We start from the raw sequence: 25,740 nt of genomic DNA on the forward strand, positions 1-25,740 counted from the left end.
GTTCCGTTATCTAAACAGTCTACATGGAAATGTTCTATGTTTTTTCTGTTCTTCGAAAGATGGCTGCAAAAGGCAACAAGAGGTATCTAGAGTGAGATTGCTGAGGTTGGGAGGAGACAGGTAAGCCAAGAAGTGAAGTGAATATTAAAGACCATGCACATTTATTCCATTTCACATACTTGATATTTAAGGAGTGTTATAGTGCTAGTGCTAAAGCTAATAACTTACCAAATTCAAGAGCAATCCCATGATTTCTTCATCAACAATGTTCTTGGAATAGTCAAGAAGGAAAGGGCCATCTGGTGTCTCTACCGTTAAACTGTGAGAGGCGATAATAGAAAATATCCATTAGAATTAATTCTTGAGATTTCCAAAACACTTACAAATGAGAGGTCAATAGCAAACCCAACGATTACTTAAAGGGGCTGTAAAGTGAAGAAAATGAAGCAAAACATGATGATTCCAAAATTCAGTTTATGTCACCATTTCAACATAATAATGATCATAGATTATTTTTATGACTACCAAGCAAACAGATGTTCATAAACTGTTAGAAAAAAATACACAATTATGTTACAAGCTTTAAAATTTAAAAAAATCTGTGACCATTTTAGGAATGTGTGTAGTTCCTTCAAATGGTTTGATGGAGAAGTGTGTGATGAACAACTCCAACAAACTGCTACAAAAAATATGGCATTTGAAAGGGAAAAAAAACCTTCTTTAATGTTCCTATATAGTTGCTGATGTATAAATAGGACTTGAACAAGTAAGAAAAAATGGTCACAGATCCCCCAGCTGTCCTTTAAACTTATACTGAATTTCTATATCAGTATCCATAACTCTGTTTCCTTCTCTGCTGTTTAGTGTTTAAAAGGTTGGCACTAAAGTACAGTATTGAAGTTTTTATAATACTTTACTACTGGCAGTATTCTCAGTAAGCACATTGTCAAGATTCTGTTTCCATTATGTTGTTACAAGAGGGCAATCTATCGAGTTGCAGATCTCATCTCACAAGTTAGGCCAATTTGACCTTTGACCTAAATTGACCTTTCACCTCGACACTAAACAACTACATAAGTACTATTTTAAAATTTGTCCCACTGTTCTCTACATATCTTGTGGTGTAATGGCTTTTTCCAATCATGAAAATAAGCCTAGATTGGTGCAATGGCATAAAAGTTGACAAAAATTAGAACAAGAAACATGTTAAAAACCTTATAATTATGGAAACTTTAATATACTCAACACAAAACATTTGCTTCCACCCAGTAAGTATTTCGAATGGTATTTTTTGGAGTACCCTTCCATAACTCACTTATAGCTTGTTGTTTGGAAATTACATACAACCATTAACAAGGTTGCTGAAAAGAATCGTATTAAGACAAGACATATTGTGTTTTGGAGGGAAAATATCAAATTGAGGGATTATGTCTTTTGCTTGATAGATCTAGACATTTCACTTCCAATACTGCTCAAAAGTATGTCAGTTCCCTGAACTGGAGTTATTTATATGCTCAATCTTTACCACAAGTTTACTAAAGATTTTTTCCACAATTGGTGTATATACGGTACCTAGGTAATTTACAAAACCATTAGAATTCCACTTCATGTATTCCTTTCTTTGCTTTTAAACACGAATTCAATATTTTTTGAACTCGCACTGGTTAAAATTTTAGCATATCTCCAGGAATTTTATCTTTTAAAATGTATGCCCCAAATTAACCTATTGAATTAACAAAGGATAACTAGTACTATACTACTGCATTGTATGCCTATAGCCAATTCTTGATGATCTTCCATATATCATAATCTAGCTGACTACACATAATCTTTCAATAGCTATACAGATTCAACCAACACTGCAACAACAGCACAGCTTCCCTCCATTACAGTGCGAACAGGACTGTACGGTGTAGGCAATCACCAGACCTTAAAATGGCCATTTGTTATGTGTATGCATCAATCCCTCTCTTGACTTAAAGGTCACCAGTTCTGTGCCCAAAAGTCAAGCAAGCTCACGTATTGCTAGAAGGTTCTAAAAGAGGGCTTCACTAACCTCTTCTGGTACTTTGAGGAATCAATGCAAATTTAGACAAAAAGATAAAAATCTTTGTGACATTGACATTATATATCATGTTTGCTGAATATGAAACATGAGTAACCATAATTTGTTTTTCTAGCATATTTTAGTGTTATGCTGATCACCTTATACATCTATCCCATGAACTAAAGTGTACGAATTTAAGTCTGGGGAAATGAGCCTACACTGAGTCAATGTATGTAGTTTTAACCAACAGTGTACAGTATATCTATAGGCAATATGCTAGCATACCATATTATACAGTATGGTGAGTTAAGGGCACCCAAAGGACCTTCCAATGTTACCTTTGACATTTCAAGTTGCATGATTGAATTGTATGTACAAGAATATGACTACATGGCAGATGCTCAATGTAATACAAACACAGCACCCCTACCTGCATAGTGAGATACTGTGAAGCCAGTACATAATTAAATGGTATATCGATATTTATTCATTCGTATCATTGCAATGTAATATATATGTGACAATTTATACACATTCATTGTAATTACTGTGTGTTTTCCATGGAATGCAAGCTAAAGTATAGTTTACAATATCACATCATCAATCCTTTGTCATATTTCAGTCTGACAAAGTAGTTAATAAAATAATAAATCTATCATTATTAAGTGAATAAAAAACACATGGTATTCTGTGATATAAAGGAAACATCATCATGCAATGTCACAGGGACTTGCTGTAAGATAGCAATTTGATATTTTATTATAAGTTGCAGTTTTGATGTTAACTGAATTTTTATCATAAATGTTGGGGAAAATATGTCAGTTTGTTCTGTGTATGAATATTCCCTTGCAGCAATTTGACCATTTTCTCTTAGCTAGCTAGCAGTTTGCTCTAAATGTGACACCTAAACTAGCTCATTAATCCCTCTATTTTTAACTTGATAATATTACCAACCACCTTCTGTGACTAGCTGAAACAAGAACAAGAACTTTTCAAAACTGCCAGAATCATTTGTCTGAAGGTATTAACGCAAACGTGTACGATGAAGAGAGATCATATAATGACTGACAAGATCTGATTACCAAATTTGACCCTCTTCTTCTGGATTGTGGAAATTAAGGAAACACATGATTCGGGTACCCAGCTTCCTGGTTACAATTACAGTTTGCCAAGTCCAACTTCTATGAACCCAGTGACACATATTATATCAACAGTTTTGGGTTCAATATACAAACAACTTTTTATTTCTATGGTTTTAAGTGCAGAGTTCTGCAGACATATATGACAGTCAACAAAAACACTGTACATCAGCCCCATATATGACACTCAAAAGAAACACCATACCTCAGCCCCATATATGACACTCAACAGAAACACTGTACAGGGTACATCAGCCCAATGTTCATACAAATTTACGGAGTAGATTGCATTAATGTGCCACAGTAATTGGAACATATTTAACCTTCATGAGTGGTATGTACATGTAACATGTGTTATGACTTATACTTAAAGACCTGTAACAAATAATTCATAATTGAAAAATGACCAAATAATTTGAGTGAGAAAAGTAACACTATAGTTAACTAAATTTAACTGTGATCGGTGGTAATATTGATAAGAAATTTATATCTGCCAAACTTGAAAAGCATAGTTCCAGCTAGAGTGAATGGCAAGGAGGGGGAGGGGGGGGGATCATGGTTTGCCTTAGCCTAGTACCATGGTTTCTGCAAACATATAATTTATTAGTTAAAAAGAAGAAAAAGTTGAGTTCACCTTATTTATTTCCACTTTTGTAAAACAACAAGGATGGAACTAGTTTCATTACATAAAAGGGGAAGAGAGTTGAAGAACTATGCATTATAAGTTATAACATAAGTCATGATGAATCAATCAAACGTAAGTTAGGTTAATGTTGAAAAGTTATATCAGTGGCCATTCAGAGGCAAATTTTTCCAAATATCCAGATTTCAACTGACCAGTAACAAATTTTGGAATCAAATGCAGAAGAGTGGATAATGACAGTGAAAGTGGATAATGGTTGAATGGATAATGACAGCACGGATATTAATACTGTAGTTACAAGCAATAAACCTAGCATCTCCTACATTGTAGACTTGAACCCTAGCCTGCTCAAGTAGGATAGGTTTTGCATTCCTAGAGAAATGTTTTGTTCCCATCTGAAAATCCACCAAAGCCAAAAACAAAATGAACTAAAACAGTAAATCCTAAAAATTACCAGATTTGGATAGTTATCAGCAACAAGTTTACCTGTCTCTCCAGAGCCCTCCCTAACCTTTCAGTGAGAAATGAGTGCCATTCAACTCGCTACGAGAAGACATATATCCTGAGGTTGTGAGGAGACAGGTAAGCCAGGAAACCACTATGATATTGTAATAACCACCTGACTATAAAGTGTATCTTACAGCAGTGGCGTAGGAAGGTACTTTTGAGTGGGGGGCTGAAGACTGATGGTCGGCCTGGGGGAGGGGTCTAAGGGGAGGGGGTGTCACTGATTTTTTTGCATTTCCAGATAGCCTCAGATGCAATTTGGTGCAATATAGCACACTTCAACACCCACTCCATTTTGTAAACTTAATTTTGTATTTTCACCAGGCCTTAGATCCAATTTGGTGCTCCACATGAGTTTTTTTCACATTTGGAAATGAAAAAGGCGTTTTCTGACTTGTGAAGCGGGGGGACGGAATGATACTTCCGCCCCTCCACATTTTTCACTGGGGGGGCTGGCACCCCCCAGCCCCCCCGGTTCCTCTGCCCTTGTCTTACAGGTCATTCAGGTTACTCCACATGTTATGATTCCATATTGCTCCTTAAGATTGGTAAAAATAACTGCCTTTCAGGCCAAACATATTATAATTCATTAACCACTTAATTAGTGTCATTTGGTGAAAAGATTTTGCAGTCTTTATCTGATAATTTGTAAACTTCATTGGAGCACTGCTAGATTGACTTAGTTGTCAAATTTCAGGGTAACAAATGTGTCCCTTTACACAAATTACAAGTATATATCCTTTTTACATTATTTTTTATAATGAAAAAAGTGCCCCTTTTGTAATTCAAAAAGTGCCTAGTTGTTGTGAAATTAGGAAAAATGTAATTAGAAAGTGCCCCTTTGATGCTTTTGTTAGTAAAGTAGAACAAAATAGTAATTTATATATGTCATTGTGTTGTGTTTGAGTAGAGAGGGCTGTCATTTCGTACAATATCTAAGGTCATGGTGCCATCTTTCATTTTCAATATTTAAGTTTCTAGGGGTTTAATGCTGGCAAACAGTTGGATCATTGTATTTCAGTTTTGAAAGTGACATTTGTATAGTCTCAAAAGCAAGATAGTCATAAACAAAAAGAAAAGAGATATATACCAACAAGGTACCAACTTAATTATTAAACCCCAGTCCAGAATTGAGATAAAGCAATGGGATGTGCCAAAGTTTACGTACAGAAAACTTTGTAACTTCTTTTATAGTTCTTACCTGAATTTATCGAATCTTCCTGGATCAGCATTAAAGAGATCAATCATCTTCAGTTTTGATCCTTTAGTTTCATGGCACTTTGTCAGAGCTTGCCAGGCAGCGTCTTCTGTCAGAAATGATGCCATCTTTTATTTTCTGCACCTATATCATTTAAAAACCATTTTGAGTTAGCAAAGGTGTGAATGAGATTGAGAGCACCACAGAAGCTTTGGTTAATCTGAAAAGGTGGGGAAGGGGGGGGGGTAGCTCTGCCCAATTCCATATTTTAGTACAAAACTAAATACAAAGGCTACTAGTACTACATGAAAATTATTTACACAAGAAATCATGCAGCAGTTCTGCTATGTATTCTAGGGAAAGTAGTCTTACAAAATGCTGATCTAGCCTAAGCCTTCTATGCTTCACTAAGAGCCTTGATCTGCAACATTCCACATAGCCTAGGTCTAAGTTACATTATGATGTTACTAGTTCGTAGGCCTACATGTCAAGGATCGAAGTACAGAGAATGAAATTTCGACCTATGCTAACTGCTTGTATATATACCGTTGCTCGCAGAAAATGAAAGGTTGCTATTCCAGCAGTGTAGAACTCTTCTTACTGTTTTACTCTTAGGTTAGTCACACATAAATGCCCATACACTATTCACGTTGAAAAAAAGTTGCTGTCTGCTACTTGCTAGATTATGTGGGATTTCGTGCAAAAACTGGCGAAACCAACTAACTTCACACTTTGATTTCACCTTGATATAAACAAATAGTGTCATGTATCGATTTTACAAATAAGAAGTAATTAACCTTCGAATACTCTTGGTGTCCTTCACGTTCGTTCAATGCCAAATCAGTTTGAGACCTGAGGCTGGAACAAAGTAACAAATTTTGTCTGACGATATAGAACCACACACGAAATCCGTACCAGTCCAAAGCTTACTGCGCTTCCGGATCCTGATTTCGAGGGACCTTCCCTTGGAATTCGTAATGAATATGCATTTTAATTGACAGTAGACTCCATACCAACCGTTTTGTTTCATCACTCCTACAAACTGTACACACACAATGCCAACAAAACACCACGCATAGCATTAGTGTTTATAAAACTGTGGTCTTCGACCTAGCCTAAACCGTAGTACTGAAGAGCAACAACAATACCTGTATCTTTTAACCAATTTGCAGGTTACTGAAGTAAACATTAACACGAATTGAGTCATTTTGACGTGCTTTCTCTAGAAGTATGTGCGCATTCTGAAGCCGAGTCCAGTGGACCTATAATTAAATACCGAGGTTGGTGTGCATGATATGATGAAGTCAACCTTCTTGACTTATCTTATAACGTTAGGTATAGTGAGACTGAGGCTGGGCGGTTATGCATACTACAGCCTAAGTTGAAACTACAACTAGTACAACTACTACAAGCCTTTACTCTGTGCCTAACCCAAGGCCTATCTTAGCCCACCAATTTCTCAGTTTCTGCATATAAAGGCAGTAGACTAGTTTTCTTTATTAAGCTAAATGGTGGGATTCATTGTGCATTATTTATATTGCCTTAAGCCATTATTACCCTTAGGCTAGAATAGATTTCATAGTGTAATTTCAGTCTGGGCCAGTATGATGGTGTAGGGTAACTAAATTTGCATACTGTGCTATACCCATGTAGTTGCATTGACAGACACTGTAGTAACATATGCGTCAAACAAATTGTAACCTTTTTTCAAACTTTATTGTAATATAAAGGGCCTAAACTGAATAGGCTAAAATTGCTAAACAAATGTATTAGATTCTTGGCCGAGATGAGGGTGCTGCTACATATGAAACCCTCATGTGTTTACCCCTGATGACACAGTATAATGAATCACAAAAAGTAATCCATAGTAAAAATCAGAATAGTACACACATTGATGTAAGTACTAAGAGTTTTAATAATTTTTTAACAATTTTATGACCACACAGAACTGCAATAATGTCAATGAAATAGGTTTTTATGAATATTCATCACCTTTTACCTAAGGCGGCTCAACTACAGGCTATTAATTATGATATGTGATGGTACTAAATCCTTCAATGTATTTGAGCACTCTAAACTAGGCATTTATAAATGAGACAATCCAGTACTACAAAATATGCATACCTGGTTATGTACAATCTAATTCATAAGGACAGGAAAGTGTAGGAGGGAGGAATAGGAGGAGGGGTTGCTGTATATAAAAAAAGTTACACCAGAGTGATTTGACATACCAAATTTGAAACAAATAAATTTGAAGGGAACTGGGTTGAAATTAGTGTACCTGAATACCTGAGACTTATCGATTCTGAAGAAACAAAGTGGTGAATTTGATTCGATCAGCTGAATAAAATTATTTTAAAGATTATATTGCAACGAACAAAGGCAATTCAAAAGCTAACTGGCAGCTTCTTAGGAATGTTCAATCCAATCATAGTAACATGCAGTCAACATAAACACAAATGCAATAATCAACAATGGAAACAAAAGAAGATTAGAAAAACATGTTCATGGTGCATTATCCAAAAGAAATAAACAGTTAAACAAGAAAACATAAATTTTGTATCTTGAGACACTTTCATGAATTATTCCACCCATTTAGCAGAATTATACAGTAAAGTTCAATGCATGCGCGCGGTTAGGGAAGTTTTCCTTGCTTTGAGAAGTTTGACTGACCACCTTTACAACTCCTAATTCTTTTTATTTCTGGCGGTTACTGGTCAAACCATCCATGAAATCACACCTGCTGAATGATAGTTAACTAAACCATCTAATCTTGATTTATGAACAATTTGCATTGTCTGATGACATGACTCTTAATTCAAAATGACTCAAGTTGGCACTCAATTGACTTATATTTGAAAGTTGTGTCACAATGGAAAATGACTGGACTGGGATTTCACTGCCACTGACTCAAGCCAACTGAAGGACTTGCAGGGATGCAATTTTTCTCTTTGAATGAATTAAAACTAGGTGTCCTAGTTCATTGGCACTACTTACTCCATTCCAGAAAATATATTTATGCTGGTGTTCCAAACAAGTGTAACACACACTGAGGCTATGGATGCAAACTTTACATATATGTTTTAACCCCAAATTGATGTAGGGTATAATATAAGTAATGCACAATTTCCAGGAGTTCAAACAGAAGACTTTGACTTAAGCAAGTTCATAAATGACTTTGAGATATATATCTTTACATCACTTGCAACAGGAGTGGGAGTATCCCTATGACTTAAAATTTGCTTGATGGTAATAAGCATCCAAGGTCTAGCCTACTGGCCCTGCCGAAAGCATCACCATCCCTTCTTTGGTATCTACTTGGAAAGGCGAAATTGAGTTGATACCCTTCCTGTGATCACTCCTTTAGCTTTGCCTCTACCGTTGGGTGCCCTGGCATAACATATTATTATGAAACAAACCTCTGGAATAATGTTGCTGTGGTGGAAGTCAGCCTAACAAAATACAGTTAAAGATTTGCTGAGTGTTTCATCTGTGCTTGCTAATAACAGAATAATATTTCTTTTCTCTCTTTTAGATATGAAAGTGAAGTCAATAAAAAGAGAAAAATACCATGAGAAAAGCTAAACCACCAATCGAGCTTTGGCGATAACAAGGAAATAGCAAAAGAAGAGGAGTTTGAATCAAGCTTTGCTCAAAGCGATAACATGTAATCTAGCTATTATGTTAATACTAGAAAGTGTCTGTTAACTATTTTGTGGGAAAATGTGAGAAGAGCGACAGTGAGTAATACCTTTTGGGAATTTTCCTCCTTGATATAGCCTGTCAGTATAACAATGAAAGATGAATGGGAAACTAAATTGACCGGACCTACATTTCAATTATACTCCATTACAAAGCGATCCGTGAAAGAAACAGTCAATGGAGAGTTTGTGAATGCCAAAGGCCCAACGATTTCTTGAATGACGTGCCGCGACATTAAGACCATGTGAGGAGGGTCTCTGTATTGATAGGAGACAAAATGGCTGAAGAGAAGAAAGACACACCTGCGGGGTGTACACCCGCTGGTCCGGGTGACCAGATGAGCATTGACAATCTAGAAAGATACTGCCATTCTTATATAGCTGCCATGGATCATCTTTGCCAGTCAACCAATCAACTTGCTGGCATTTGCCGAACACTCTGCCACAACACTCCACTTGAGGATGTGATCTCACAGTGGCAACAGACTTGGGCAAGTCTGGAGAAGAGTTCCTCAGATGCTGGTCATCTGGTCAACATTGAAGTTGCTAAATGTGCCCAGAATTACTGGGATGAAGATAGAACAATAAATGTCAAATCGGATAATAAATTGCTGGTCAGTATACATATTAAAAGTCTCAATTTTGCTCTGAGCCCTTGCAAGCTCGTATGAGAAGGCATGCATTTGCTGATCACCCTCGCCTGGTTGCTTAAAACACAAAATGTGCTAAATGTATGTTTTTGGTGTATGTTTATCAGACTTGTCTAACAGTATAACGTACCAATTACACAACTCAATGGAACTCTTCATTCTCAAAAGCTTCAATTTGCAATGATTGCATGTGTTGCAGTAAGGCCTAAGTCAAAATAAACTACAAAACTACATAGTTTAAGTCATATCCTATGAAGCTCTTCTGTACTACCACCATGACAAACAGTATATGAAAATGATATCCCACACGTTCTATACATAAGACATTGCATTAATCCCTTCAGTTGTCTCGTTCTCTCTCTCTTTCAGATTCTTGCCAGGATCATTTTCCTTCTTTTTCAATCTCAAACTCAGTTTTGGGGATGTGTAGATCAAATGCTGCTACCGCTGCAGGAGATGTCTAAGGGACCCCTAGACATGCTCTTGGGTGGTGCCCCCTCAGACCTAAGTGCAGTGTGTGCTTCATGGATAAGAGGAATGCAAGTAAGTGAATTGCATGTCATTCACACAAAATGAAGAACATTTTGTAAACTATGAAATGATTCCAAGGAAGACGCGGGTCTCAACCAATTAGTGCATTCTTAGTCTCCATTGTGATCGTTGAGATGATCAGAACATGTTGATAGAAGTGTTTCAAATGTAACTCTCTGGAGGACTTACTCATTGAGATTAATCAAGATTAGTGTTTTCATTGGACCTTCATTGACATATTGAGAGATATTCCCCCCCCCCCCCCAAAAAAAAATGTAATATCCTTCTTTTGGAGTTTTTAAGAAACTTTGTGGCCATGAGTTGACAGTTGCTTGGTAGACCTGACGAGGCTTATGTACCTTGTGTAGATGTTACTTGAGTATTATCTGGGAGAAGGGGCAAGGTTGTTAATGTTGCAGTTTGCATCGACTTGTCACAAGCTGGTGCTAACTTAGGCAGAGAGAGTGGTTGACAGAAAATATGAATTACCTGGAAACGTTACGACCTGCTACGTTAAAAGTCTAGCGGAAATTGTAACTATGGGAACAATCAAAATTCAACAAAAGTACGAAAGATTTGGAAACGAACGCATAAAGCATTACCTATTAATTTGTGAATCTTTTGCATACTGGCATAATAAAATAAATACTGTAGTAGGTTATTCAGACTCGATTCAAATAATGTATGAATATGACAAAGCTTTTTCGGTGTAGTACAAAGTTTACAATCCCCACACACACTCAATCCAGCTTTAAGTTATACCCTATATGATGGTTATATAAATATATACAAATACTGTATGATGAATGGACAAGACAAATCAACCATAAATTTTCCTGCTTTTTCTTTGTTTTTAGGCAGCTGATAACCTTAGATTAGGCGAGAGGCTTGTACAGGCTGAAGTGAGGCTTCTATCGGAGCCAAATGGAATCAACGCTTCACTTAAGCAGAAATTACGAGCAAATTTACAGGTGAGATAAGACATTAGAAGAAGATGCTTTAGGAATTCTGTACTACTTCTCATAGTTTCTTCCGTCACCCATACTTGCTTACAATAAAATATCCTGTTCTGGCCACAGTTGGAACAGCAAAATCAGACTTGGAAACCCAATAGAGCTAGAAGTTTGGCTAATTTTTGGAAGAACTTTCTTGAAGAAAGTTCCTCTAGTTACATCACACAGGTTTTTCACATTGGGTTACACAAGGCCTTCTGAAGAATAAACATCACTCTATGTGTGTCTTTTCTTGACCTCTATTTCCAGCTTGGAGTGAATATTGTCCTTTCAGTCTGTTTGACAAACTGTCTTGGGGTAGTGTGTCTATTATTGATTAGGAAAATGTTAGACAAAAAATTTGTAACAAAAATGTTAGAGAGGATTTGTGGTGGAATTTTAGTGTCATAATATGTCATACTCCAATACAATAGGAAGCTTTGATTGCCAGTAATGTTTTTATAGCTATTCTGGTTTTCAAGATTTTCTACCTTAAAATATGCTCTGGAATGCTTCTATAAAGCTAAACTGCAAGCCTTAATGTTGATGTTAATCCGTTATTAAATTAATTAATGTTTTAATTTATTTTAATTATAATACGTCAAACATGTCATTCGTATAACTTGTCCTTAAACTTAATATAAGCAACAGAGCACCCTTTAGATGTCATTCAACACCACTTGTCCCAGACGAACATGTAATGCTCGCCAAACATGTACCTGATAGAATCAAACCGATAAAATCAAACCATTTTACTTTCAAACTGACTTTTGTGTTCCATATAAGGAAATTGGCTGTATGGTTCTGTGTGTTGAACTACTTAGTCCAGCCAATGAAGAGATGAAACTAGGATGTTTAAAGGGCTGTTGTTTCAAGATAGTGGGATAGAAATACCTAGCACTGATACCAGTGATTCACGAGATATTCACTCTTACATGATACACAAAATTCATCAAACCCTCAGATTTCCTCTATAAACTGTGAACACACTTAAATCACATATATTTCAGAACAAACTACTATGCAACAGAAATGCAAAAAGATTAACAGCTTAGTACTTTGTTCAGAGTCTCAAGTGGGGATTTTAACAATTGTTTTTTGTTGTCTTGCATAACAGATTTATGCTAATGAAATGCTCAAGCTACCAACTTCAGAGATTGTACTGAGAGCTGGCTTCCAGTCCAACGTATCTCTATTGAGTACCTTGCTCCTCGTAAGCGCCAACCCCCATCAGAGGCAGGACCTGCTGGACAGAGTGCTGCAGGACCGTAGTCTACAGTACTTGAATCAGCTTTACCTTGACAAGACGGAGAACGCCACCTCCTTATTTGAAGAAATCAAAAGTTACCTCTCTGCCACTGGTAGCGGTTTCAAGCTAGTCATCGATAGGAAACCTTGCGGGGACAACATGGACATGGCCTCGAAATTAGTGAGTACAATAACCAAGAGGAGAATGTTCACAGAAAGAAAAGTTTTTTGAGCTAACTTGTTATCTAAATGAACAATTTGTCCATCGCCTAGAATATGGGTGGGAATTTATATCACTGAAAGAACGACAAAGAAATCTTGGCGTAGGATTCAACTTTTTCAGGCATTTACAGATGGACAGAAAAGTTACATGCGTGTTTTATTATTGTGTGTATGACCTTCATTTAGAATCTAATTAAGAGGAAAATATGAGACAACGGAATCAAAAGAATCACCAAGACTGTGAGAAATCTTACTCTCTCTCTTTTTTACCACATAATTTCTTTTTCAAAGCTCACTTACCATTGCTTTAAAATTACATGTTTTATTCATCGGAAGATCGAGTATAAAAAAATTGTCATGATTGTCTGTCTGAGGAACTTCAGTATTCCACCATCCCTTCCTTCCCTCTGCAGAATTCCATTACTGCCGAAATAGAGAAGGTGATCCCAGGAGATTCACTTGTCAGTCCTCACTTCCTCTCATTACTGGTGGCTTTGAATACCCATCCTGATGTATCCTCTTTACAGACTCTGAGTGCAGTACAACTTGTGTTTGGACATCCTCATGTGGTAGGTAATGGTGTCGTCAGTGGGATATCCTCTAGCGTGTCAGCAGTGGGATATCCTCTAGCATGTCTCCACAGCATGACTGATTTTATAAATAATTGACTGATAATTTTGCAATGGATTTGGATTTTTTTTTCATTACAGGTCAGCCGAACTGCAAGAATTGGGTGTAAATATGCAAAATATCATAATTGGCAATATCATAATGGACAGAATGTGCGGTCATAGAAATGTGGGGAACCTTGCAATTCCTGTTTGGCTTTCAGGGGAAGCTTAAAGTACATTCGCTCTTATTACAGAGATTTGTAGTGCAAAGAGTTTTATTTTCATCATCTTTTGCTACTTTTCATGCCATTGTTCAATCGTTCATCACATTCTAGGACTTTTAAGGGACAATGTCCCAGTTCCGGTAGCGACTTCCATTTACTTATTGACTATCATATTCTTTGACAGCTGACTGTAAAACCACAGGTGATGCATTCCGTGGTGGATGTCGTCCAATCTCAACACCATTCTCTCATCGCCAGGACCACTTCCCTCTGGCACCTCATCGGCGGTCACCCCTTTCTGGTAGACAACGGCTGTCATTTCGCGACGGTTGAAGCACGTTATGAATATTCATTAACTCTGGCAAGAACTGGGTATGTTCTGGTACTTCAAAGAAGATTTAAATTGTTAATAGGGGGGGGGTGTTAAAATTGTGAATTGAAACAGAAACAGAAAAGTTTGAGTCACAAATGTTACGTGTCTTGTCTGGACCCCTCTTTAATAAAAGAAAAGAGATCTCATTCATTAATTAATTAATTTATTTGTTTTATCGCCAATTGTGTACAATGGGAAAGGAAGTCTCATATAAAGTCTTAAAAAGACTTAACAAAGTAGGAGACTCTCTGGAAGAAAAGGGAAAAAAACTGTACAAATATAAATAATACAGTATATATGTACGTATAAAAAATACATAAGGATTAAATATATTATTATTAAGACAGTTCTTGGTTTTGCATTAAATAAGAAAGAAAACCATCCAACAATATTTCAGGGAGAGAGAGTTTGATGGGAATAAATTTATAATTTATATAATATTATTATTAATAATAGTTTGAACTTGATATTTAAAGGATAGTGTCACATGAAAACAATGTAGGCTATCTTCCATGAAGAAGTTGGTTGTACTTTGTAAAGTGAGTTAATTTTATACTTTGTGTCTACTTGCCTCCTCTTGGAGGAAGCTGATACAGGATATCCTAAAGGAGGACAGATAGGGTATAATCTAATCTTTTTCTTTTCTATTTAATCTTTTAATCTATTTAATCTTTAGTGTTGCATTTTTGAAGGCTCTAAACTTTCTCTGATAAAATACTACAGTTCCTATGTACATCTTTGCACTTTTATAAGCAATTTTCCCATCATGCATTGCATTTGTGCTGGGAAGTGTGCTGGTAAGACATAAAAATAAAAAATAATAAAATAATTTTTCTCATCTGTTTAACAGTTACAACTCTTCGTCGACCGTTACCCTAAGATTGAACAAAAACGAAGAAGTGCTGAAATCAAACTCGTACAGTAACGTGAAGTCTCGAGAGATCTCCCCCCTCTCCGTACTGAACGCTGACGATGCGTTAGACAGGCTGACCAAGAGCTTCTCTGAGATGCCGGTACCCTCCTCGTCTCCCCCTGTACCCGCACGGCTAGACTTGAATCAAGATGCAAGTATGATGATGCAGGGTGATCAAGTCACTGATGTGAGTATCTCAGGATACCAGCCGTGCAGGCTACCTTTGTCTCTCTACGAAAACAGTTCTAAGATATTTACAGATAAGATAAAACGAGAGGAAGGAGACTAATATTTAGAAATCCCGTTATTTCCTTGAGACTTCGTCAGGATTTTTCCGACATTCCACGTGAGCATTAAAGTGGGCGTGAAATAAAGAAACATTTCCTTGGATGATTACAGTAGTTGCCTTCGAGGTTGTGGTAGGTACTCTGTCGATGAGAACCTCTGTAGCACCAAAAGTTATCCACAAATACTTCTTACTTGGAGTCCCGACTATTGCTTAGTAGTCGAGTATATGTGGGGTTGTGGCTCCCGATTTTTTGTAAAAAAAAAGAAATTCTCTCTTTAATCTTCACTGCAAAATAAGGTGTCAAAAATCCACTGTGTTTTTTAGGGATGCACCGGATATCCGGTCCGGCCGGACTATCCGGCCGGATAGTGAGAAATTATCCGGTTCCGGTTCCCGCCAGATAATTTTCAAAATCCGGCCGGATCTTTTTCAAAATCTGGCCGGATATTTTTCAAAATCTGGCCTGAATTATTCCTTGAAAAGGTGTTGGTATTAACTTAAATCAATGTAAACTATTTCCAAAAATTAATAAAAAAATTCAAAGTAAGGAAAAATTAGGTTTAACAATGTTTAATTTAATTTTCTCAATGGTCTGACCCACTGTTTCTAAAGATTAACCAAAATAATACAACTATCATACTTCTACTTCTTATTAATGATTTTCTTTTGTGTAATGAAAAAATCCGGTTCCGGCCGGATTTTATCCGGCCAGATTTCATGTACTATCCGGCAAAATCCGGTTCCGGCCGGATCCAAAAATTTGGATCCGGTGCATCCCTACTGTTTTTGTTTCCATCACAATTGTTCTTTGTTCAAGCTGATCACTTACCACATTCTAAATCTAAGTTTGACAGAGATACACAGTCGTCCTTAGGCAGCCTGTGCTTGTAACAAGAATCTGACTCTTACGTAGTAGTGTGTCAATATCTTTTATACTATTTTATTCATCTGTCAGCAGACAAGGAACATGCCAAGCAAACCACAGACATTGGTCGGTCCAACCGTGACTATAACATCGGAACTGAGTCCCACAGAAGAACCTGGTAAATGGGCCCCGCTTGGATCCAGTCGATACTTTGGTAAGTTGCCGGCTGATGTGTATTTGGTACTCTGTCGGTCGAAATTCTTATGCGGCTGGTACACTGTCATATCATAGTGTGAATCATCATTACCACAACGAACCCCAGTTCAGAAAAAAGGGGTGGGGTGGTAGGGTGGGGGGTTTATAAGTTGTAATAAAAGTTTCATTAGTTATTTGAGTACAGTGCTGTACATGAGTTTTCATTTCCAATATCCAACAATGTTCAAATTATTTGATCATTATTGCAGTATTAAACCTTATAATTTTGATATTGCTGCATGCATTCTTGGGTGGAACAAGGACAATTTTTTGAAATTCTGGAAGAGAATGTAGGAAAACAGTACCTGATGCAGTGAGATTTTCAAGAGAATAAATGGTTGATCACTTTGTAATTTTGCTGATATTAATTGCATCTCTAATTAGAGAGACAACTACTTGGCATAAAATAATGGTAAAGTAATGGTCTGCTTTAAATTTGTCTGCATCACAAAATGGCAGCCACATTGTGTTTTGGCATGTTGTTCAATGTTAATTGAACGTATTGAACATTAAAAGAAAATGTATCTGGTAACATTGGAATAAGTAACATGAAGATGGCTATTGAGCTGAAGATAACATTGCCCTCTATTTACAGTTTTCTTTGTACAGTATATAATGCACAGAGGAAAATGAATAGATAGTCTTAAAGACCATAATTTACATTTAGATGAAAATCTTATGAGTGTATCAACAGCTGAGCAAGTGTTGCAGATGTTAACTTATCTAAAAGAATCCGTCAAAATATTTTGAAAGGATAGTAAAGATTTTGAGAAGTATCCACAGATAACCCACTGTGATTCATTGCAGGAGTATTAAGGAAGGAAGGATGGAAGGAAGGAAGGTTTTGTCCATCTGAAATAAGTTAGTTTCAGTACTATTAGTTTCATCCAAAGATACTGAGTTGGATTTTTAGTGTTGAATATGTGTGTCTTTCCACTGTCTTGTTGTTAGAATATCCCTTTAAGCAATGTTTTTCTAATCGGGACAAGCTGCTATTTTTATTTCACTGCTAACAGTTTTAAAAAGAACATAAACAGTACTGGATGTTATGGAGGACATTTATATTTTGCAGGCAAATACAGAGCCAAACCAAACCTGGCTTCAGATGCAGAGGTTCAGGATATAGTCGACTTCCTTTCAGGGTGTCCCCCGAAGCAATCCACGGGGTCGCTACTTGACCCTCCCAATAAATCCCCCCAGGACAGTATCACCCCAAACTCCAGCTCCAGTAGCTCTAGTAACCACAGCTCTGGCTGGGGTTCCCTGGGTGGGGGTGATAGCAACGCCATCCGGTACGGCAGCTATAACCCACAGTACCAGGAGCTGGACAGCCAGTACGGGGGGCGCAAGTCACCCATGCCGCACGGACACCACTGGACAGGTCAACCGTACCAGACGCACTCACAGATGGGCCAGATGTATGTCCCCGACCCGAGGATGATGGGCGACCCCACCAACGAGGCTGAGTTTGCACACTACGTGGCCGCTAACGCCATAGTAAAGAGAGTACCGCTGACGTCTGAGTGCTCACCGACACACATGCACGGGGGCCACTGGTCCCCCACCGCAGGGGATCAGATGAACAGAACGTGGCCAGGAAGAGAAAATGACAATAACAGGTAGGCCGCACAACTAAAATATTACTAATATTATAAGTGTTCTCATCAAACTTAATCCATCTTTAGAGTGGAAAGACAAAGTGTAAGTTTATGTTGTCTTTTTTGCAAGGTCAGCATGTGGTGATATTGTTATTCAGTCTTATCTGAATAGTGCACTGAGTTTTATCACTTCCTTCCTGTTTTTTCTTTCTTAATGATTTGACAAAATATGCCTTCGATGTTCAAAACAATATGGTTTGCATATTGGATCTCATCAAGACAGGTCAAAGCATAAAAAGAGGTGAAAACATGCTTTGACCTTCTTGAGATATTTTGTTTCAATATTAACAAACTTTCTCATAGTCCCAATTGTCTAAATTTCTTTGTTAAGAAGTAACAAAGTGACCTTAACTTTTAACAAACCTTTCTTTGTCAACCGTCCCTCTGGTGAATGGACGCCTGCCGTTTACGTAACTGTGGTTTATTTATTTCTCTCTACCTACAGTCGAAAGAACTCCCTGAACAACACCTGGTCAACCGCTCACGATTCAGCTAGCTCAAGTGACGAATCGTCCAATAACGGTGAAGGTATGCTCTCCATGGGGCTCGGTCTCAGCGGACAGAACTTACTCCACTCAGTTTCGAGGAGGTATGAAAAATGTATTTCATAGATCAGAAGTAAACATTCGTTTTCTGCCTTCTATTCCCTAGCAGCCATTTTGAGTTTCACCGAACCCAACTTGGTATTACTCAAAATAAGGTGACATTTTAACGATAGTAAGACACGGTCATACTGTATATATTTGAATCAAATGAACATTAGTCATTTAAAAATTCCATGCTATTCCTACCATTCGATTCCTTTTAAATCTAAACATTTCGTTGCCTGGGGTACACTTCATGTTAGTATTGATCACATGCAGACTGTTAATGAAACATTTTTAAAAAATCTTGTCTTCCTCATATCATAACAAAATTTGATAAGTCAAGCTAAATGAGCTGCATTGTTTAAAATAATGGGGTTGTAGAACCCACTACCCTAAACAAAAAACAAAAAAAGGTAGTCTACTCAGAGAATGAAATAGTCACCCCTGAAGAGCTTTACCGTAAAATGAAACTACCTTCAAATGTAAGGAATTTTATTTTTTAAATTCTGTCAGGCATTTTGCCTGTTTAGTTTGGGTTTCTTTTAAGGAAAGGTTGGTTTTTCACTTTTTGTCTGAAGAATGATCACTTTCTTTTCAAATTTTGGAAAACTGCAAGTATTTCTGCACCTCCCAAAAAACTCATTTCCAGACTTAATCGTAAAGATGTCAAGTGTTTCAGCAATGCCTCAGATATCTCTTTGGTCGTAATCCTCCCTTAAAAAAACATATTTCAATGACTTGTAACAGAAGGTAGTGAATCTTAGTAGACTGTGCAAGAAAATGATGTTGTGCCCAGATAACATTGTGGATCCTAAATGACCCAACCAACATGTTATTAAACTGACATACAAGCCATTACAATTTTGACTTGACTATGTTTTTTGTTATTCCAGGAGACACAGCAGCGATGACGCCTGCGAAAGTGTCAAACCTAACGAATCCATCATGGAAGTTAATCCGCATTACCTCGACGTCGTCCAAATGGTGAGGATTCTTTCGCAATTTCACACATAGAATGTTAAGACACGATGTTTGTTTTCTCACCACGTTGTATTGTTTCAGTGTACTTGACATGAGGTGATGATGGTTTCATCGCATTTTTATGCAAGTTACTGGTTTGCCCGACCGTGAATCGTTTTCACATGTATGGCTCTTGGCTCTGTGAGCATTGAATTATGTCAAATATTCCATGCCTTCACCCCTATGAGCTGTGCCATGATTTCATATGCAAACAATGCATGTGTTTGGGGGTGGAGGAGGGGGGCGGGAAAGGTGGTATTCAATTAGATGGCACAGTGAAAGTAACATCCCAATGCAAAAATCAGACTTGAATATCTTATTTTGGTGTCAGATTTTGCTGACTTATGAATATTTTTTCAAATTATTTATCCCCACATTTCATAAAATTGGTGAGGGTCAGAAAAACCTCTTAACAATGGTAGGGGCTTGAGTCACCTTTCTACTTTATGCCCGAATTCAGTAGGAAGATTGAACCCCAAAAAAATCATGCTGTCCTAATTCTGACAGGTTTCCAAATCTGTGTAAAAGTAAGTGGGCCGGAAGATCCTGCTAGGATCGAAACATCAGGCCCAATTACACATTCTCCCGCACAGGCTCTTTAGTGGATAATCAGCTTGCTAACTGGTTATTGTTTTATTTTATCTTTATTTGACTTTGATCAGGATTCCAAATCAACGAAAACGTGGCCACCGAAGGTGATCTGGCAACAGCAGAGAGCTTTGTCTCCTCAGAACCCAGCTGTCGGCAGCCATCGAGAGGCTCAACCGGCAGCCATGATGATGCCCAAGGACACGCTAAACGTACATCCACCCCTGACACCACAGTGGAGCGATCCAGTGACGTTCCGTAACCAACCCGGATGGAGCTACATGACCGGGTCGACGCCGGTGTCCCCCGCGGGATCGATGACCATGATCCCCCATGGCTACATGCCCCCTATGAGTTCTCCGGGACATCCGTTGACAAGAGGGCACCCAAAGCTGGATCGAAGGCCAGCCCACCCGGGGCATTTTTCATGAAGGGGCAGTAGGGGGACTGATGGTGGCGCTGGTATAAATTGAACTCCCCTTCACTGATGACTATGTTGTGAAGACTTTATCTTTTGCTGGTTTGTGTTTGATACATCTCTTGGTACCACACATACTTTTATAAGCATGCATATGCAAATTGCATGGTAAACCATCCACCTGATCATATATTTGTTTTCTCTGTCTCTTTCTCTCTCTCTCATTTATGTTTTTTGTTTTGGTGCAATATTAACAAGGATAGCATTAAAATCTGTACCATGCTTTCCTGTGAAATGTCTCCTTTATCAGGGAATTCCTTTTTGATGTTGATATGAAACATTTCAAATGTGTTGACTTTCAAAACAGCTGGCTCTGTTCCATAATACAATGTTTACATTTCCCACCAAAGTTTGCTCGATTTGATTAACTCTTGCTAAGTTGTATATTCTACTAAATGTACTGCCAAAAAACTGACTGACAAATTGTAAAAAACAAATTTGACAAAGAATACAAAGACTTTTGACCCTGAGGTCACTGATTGGTTTGAATCCTGCTCTAGCCAAGTCTCTTCTTTTTGCTTTGCTTTGAAACTAGTATTTAAACTCACTCCAGACAGTGAAACAAACCCGGTCATTAATCCTCAACAATCTAACAGCTTCTCTTCAACGATGTTTCATGCAAGAGAAAGTTTGCTACAAATAATGCAGCCATCCTGTATGAAAATGTAAAAGACTCTTCTGGAAATCATCTCTGTAGCTCCGTATACTCTCGATTTTTGAATTTAGTCTCGAAAAATTAATAATCATGACTGAAAAAGACCATGCACCTTCGTACTGCCACTAACACATGACCGGTCAAGCTTTGCTCTATTAATTTGAATAATCATTTGCTTCACATGTTAGGAATATAGCACCCCCCAGCTTAGGCTTGAACCCTTGTAAACCTTATTATGTATTAGTCAATTTATAATTGATGAATTTGGTAACATAGTTGAATGTCCTCCTGAGCTTAATAATGTTGTATAATGGTCTTTACTTTTTGGCGACATGTTGCCTATAGATCATTTGAATGCTGCTCTTTGATTGGAGAGCTGCTAATTTATGCAGGCATTTCTTGTTGCTAAGTTACCAAATGCAAGACGTAAGAGGTTCATCTGGCATAAGTTTACTCATGCGTACATTAGTTTAAAATCTTTACAAGCGAATCATCTTTTTTCTTGTTTTTTTCTTGTCAGATCATTTTCTATAACATCTTGAAATTTTGAGTACCATCATTTTACTTTACTTAAGTTTTTTAATAATTATTATCGTTATTATTATTATTATCATTATTGTACCTATTGATAATATTCATGAGCTGCAAAATCAATTTGAATTATTTGAAATTTGAACTTGCTGGTAAAGTTCAAAGTTTGATGTTGTCTGTTGGTTAAGTTATGCTTTCTAAGTAAAGCATCTGTGTTATTCCTCCTCGATTGCATTAGACCATGAACAGTCTTAACGAAATTTGAAAGAAAACAAAACATTGTATGATCGTTCAGTCTTATCGAAAAAACCTTTAAGTGTGTGAATTGCTGTAATTGAGTCATCTATATACAACTTTTGAATAATTCTTCTTTTTTTTCTCCATATCTAAGTCATTTTGAATTGTATATATCACTGCAAGACAGTTAAGTTTTCAATAGTGACCTGTGTCTAACGACATCTAAAATTTACTTCATAAGGATAAGTGAGTGACAGCATTAATGGAGTCACTACTTTTGATTTGGAAATGGATTCTGTCTAGCAATGAAATACTGTAGAGCAACCAGGGATATAGTAAATTGTCCAGAAGAAGTTAGAGAATGTTGAAAGGTTCTCATGACCACCAATAAAACATTGACATATCTACACTGGTGAGTGGTTCAAGGGGGCGGGGGTGGGGGGGGGTCAGTGGGAATAGGGTGCTGGGGGAAATTGTTTTGCTCTGTTTTTCCTTTAAGGGATATTTTGTCTAAGTCAAATTGGGACACTTGAATTTTAAAAAGGAAAACATTTTTGTTTTTAAACATAAAAAGAGATAAATCTATGGAACTTTGGGATCATTTTAGCTTAATTTAGAATAAAAAGAATTAAATGAATAGAACTTGGGGATCTTTTTAGCTTTAGTGCATCTTTAATTCTTAAATGTTGTGTCACAGACACAAGAAACTGAAAATCTCTTGCTAAATGAATCGAATACAATGATGGAGTTTGCAGTGTTCCATTTTTTTAATTTTAGAAATGAAAAAGCCAATTTAAAAAGTCGGGTGATTGGGAGCATTATTTCCTTCCCCCCCCTTCCCCTTGCATACCCATTTTGGTACTGCTAATGTTATATTTTATTTATGTTTGACACTTGATTATAATGACCCTGAACAGAACAATTATCATACTAGAAACCTGTCGTCAAAAGTATTTTCTCCTCAGTTAGCAGAAATGCTATGGCTACCGAGAAAGTGTGCTTTGTGAGAATTCAAGGGTCTGTTGATTATTCCAGTTTAGGTGTACTTCAGTGAACAATTAATAGTCATCCTTTTTTTGTGCAATGCAATGGTATCATACATGTTTTATTGGGGGGGGGGTGGGGAGGAGGGAGAATGGAGTCGGAGATAAGTTTAAGAGTAAGACAGCATCCATCTTTTTTCCAATTATTTTGCTTGTGATATTCTATGCATGAAGCAAAAAAAATTATAGTCCAATATATTGCATGAAAAGGGTGATTGGATAGCTTGTTTGATTGGAGTAGAAGGTACAAGGAATCAACTTGCTGCATAAAACTATTCCGTGGCATGCATTTTGAGATGGTTATCAAATTAGTATCAATTGTTATATGTTAATATATTATTACTGATTTCTTTTTTTTTCCCTTTAAGAAACCATGGCAAAACAGGCTATTTGAGTCAAAGATTTTGGTAAGGTAATATAGTTTTGCAAAAGTGGAAGCTGGATTCAGGATTTTATTATTAAGGAATAAAATGTTCGTCCAGGGTTAGTTGAAAGTGACTGCTCGTTGCCTACAGGGGCGTCTGTGAGCATCCCAGCACCAACTCTACAGTAATTTGCTTCTCATTAGGTCTAATCATTTTTGAATTATGCAGAGTTGCAGGTGTTAAAACTACTGCTTGCTTATTTATGGAATGTTCTCACCAAATGATTAGTTCTTTTTTGACAGGAGGAAATATTCCTCAGCAATGTTGCAAAACCTTGTACGACTTCACTACAGTAAATTGTATGTGAAATGTAGTACATGGTTAGAAGTGAAGCCAAAAACCTTTAAAGAACATTTCAGTGTGCAAGTCTTTGTTCAAGGTTTTATTTGGAATTAATAAAATGAAGAATTTTGAAATGAATATTTTCCCCATTTAATAAATACCAAAATTAATAATAAAGAGGGTTTTAAAATATGGAATACCCTGTGTTTTGTAAAGGTAGTAACAATAAACCTAGTGTTTTGCATAAGTTTAGTTTCAACTGAAAACCACTAAGACTTGCAAAATGTGGACAAAAATAAGTTCATTGCAACCAAGTGAGTTGGAGTTATAAATTAGATGTTTTTTTTACCAAAAATTTCAGTACAATTTTCAATTTTGAGAAAGGAACAAATGGTGTTCTGGAGGGGTTCTATTCGGGTTGGGCAGGGGTTGGGGGGGGTGGAACTTTGTTTGACGTGAAAATAATACATAGGCATCTTTGCTGTAAGAGGGCATCGTATACGTACCACACCTCACTTGTCAGAACTTTCTTCGAGTCTTAAGTTTCAACAATTGAAAAGACAGGAAAGGGTACAAAATTGTGACAGACAAAGAATTTGGGTTGTCATGGGAATTATTTTTTGTTTTGTTTCCTTGCCTGTTTAATTGCTTGGAATAGATGTTGTTGCCAAGTTTACAACGAAAAATGATTAATTAATTGTGAGTCTTTTTGTCTTGGGGCCGGGGCATTGATTTGCCACCCAACCCATTATTATACCGTCAAGTATGTGTTATTTATCACTATTATTGCTAAGTTTGTGAATAAACTTTGTGTGTGCAAGAAACATGTTATGCTAAAGATCTATTTCCAGAGTGTTTTCTTGTATTATCAGATTCAGCCTTCAGGTTCTGTATTCTATAGTCTGAGAATGGGGTGGGGGATGGAGGGGGTGGAGTTTGGTAGGTTTATAAATGAATGAATGCAACCAGCTCAAATCCAGGGCCTCTAACAGAGTCTTGAAACAGGAAAGCATAAAGAAGGGCTTGTTCGGTCCAAGGGCGGCGGAACCGGGGGGGCACAGGGGGCACGTGCCCCCCCACTTTTCCTCAGGTTAAAAATGTGCCCTTTTTCTACAGAAAAATTGAGGTGTCTCAAGTTAGCAAGAGGCCATGGAACCAGAATGAACACTCGGGAAGGGCCGTTTCCGGCCATCTGAGGGGTTTGTAAAACCAAAAATTTTCTTGTACGCTCCGCGCCAACCGATGGTGGCGCTCCGCTCAGATAGTCGTGCATACAACTTTCCAATTCTGGCTACGCCCCTGACTTTTAATGAATTTCTGTGGGTCAAACTCAGGTTATTTCGAATGGACAAAATTTGTTAAGATATTAACAAGAAATAAACTCTAATTCGGAAGATTCCTACATTAGCAACTACCATGTTTTCACCTCATTTTGTCTCAAAAGAAAACTTGTTCCTTGTTTCCCAATTTGCACATTGGATATTGCAGTGCTAGTATGCATATTTTCCTTGAAGGGGGGGGGGGGCAGGACGTTGATGGAGTGATGTGTATACGCAAATAAGTTAGTACAATAAGAGTTATAAAGGGTACTAAATATAAGGCTGCATCAGTCCAATCGAATTTCTGCAAAGTGCCCTTTGATGTCGGTGCCCCCCCAGATTAAAAGTGCTTCCGCCGCCCTTGGTTCGGTCCATCATTACTGTCTCCACAGGCACCCTGACACATCTTTTGAAATTGTGGGGGTGTGGGGAGGGGCATTCGGTCCAATGTCCATTTCACATACAGGGCCATATGACCATATTATTCCCCTTCACCCAAAAGCCAGCTA

General features: G+C 37.4%; 2 protein-coding genes across 4 annotated transcripts in view; one reads left to right on the forward strand and one right to left on the reverse strand.

The window, feature by feature from the left end:
- LOC139960396 (glucose-6-phosphate isomerase-like) overlaps positions 1-6,464 on the reverse strand; it is a 41,146-nt gene extending 34,682 nt beyond the window's left edge. Inside the window, exons 1-3 of the mRNA XM_071958741.1 lie at positions 6,332-6,464; positions 5,538-5,678; positions 229-319 (exon numbers count right to left, since the gene is read on the reverse strand). Of these exons, the coding sequence (XP_071814842.1) occupies positions 229-319; positions 5,538-5,662 (216 nt within the window). The 5' untranslated portion in view covers positions 5,663-5,678; positions 6,332-6,464. The remainder of the gene's footprint in view (positions 1-228; positions 320-5,537; positions 5,679-6,331) is intronic.
- On the forward strand, positions 98-24,750 carry LOC139960313 (uncharacterized). Of its 3 annotated transcripts, none has more exons than XM_071958613.1 (13): positions 98-120; positions 9,070-9,849; positions 10,255-10,428; positions 11,274-11,387; positions 12,526-12,837; positions 13,292-13,447; positions 13,898-14,085; positions 14,937-15,186; positions 16,244-16,367; positions 17,481-18,027; positions 18,512-18,655; positions 19,547-19,637; positions 20,336-24,750. In XM_071958613.1, exons 2-13 carry the CDS (start codon positions 9,514-9,516, stop codon positions 20,690-20,692), a joined length of 2,793 nt encoding a protein of 930 aa, XP_071814714.1. In that variant the 5' UTR covers positions 98-120; positions 9,070-9,513; the 3' UTR covers positions 20,693-24,750. The 3 variants fall into 3 exon arrangements, with proteins under 3 accessions (XP_071814714.1, XP_071814706.1, XP_071814722.1); XM_071958605.1 differs by lacking the exon at positions 98-120 and adding an exon at positions 6,631-6,814; XM_071958621.1 differs by lacking the exon at positions 98-120 and adding an exon at positions 6,632-6,814 and having other exon boundaries at positions 16,247-16,367.
- Positions 24,751-25,740: the final 990 nt, after the last annotated feature.

The sequence above is a fragment of the Apostichopus japonicus genome, chromosome 3 (genome assembly GCF_037975245.1).
Source record: "Apostichopus japonicus isolate 1M-3 chromosome 3, ASM3797524v1, whole genome shotgun sequence".
Classification (NCBI taxonomy): Eukaryota; Metazoa; Echinodermata; class Holothuroidea; order Aspidochirotida; family Stichopodidae; genus Apostichopus; species Apostichopus japonicus.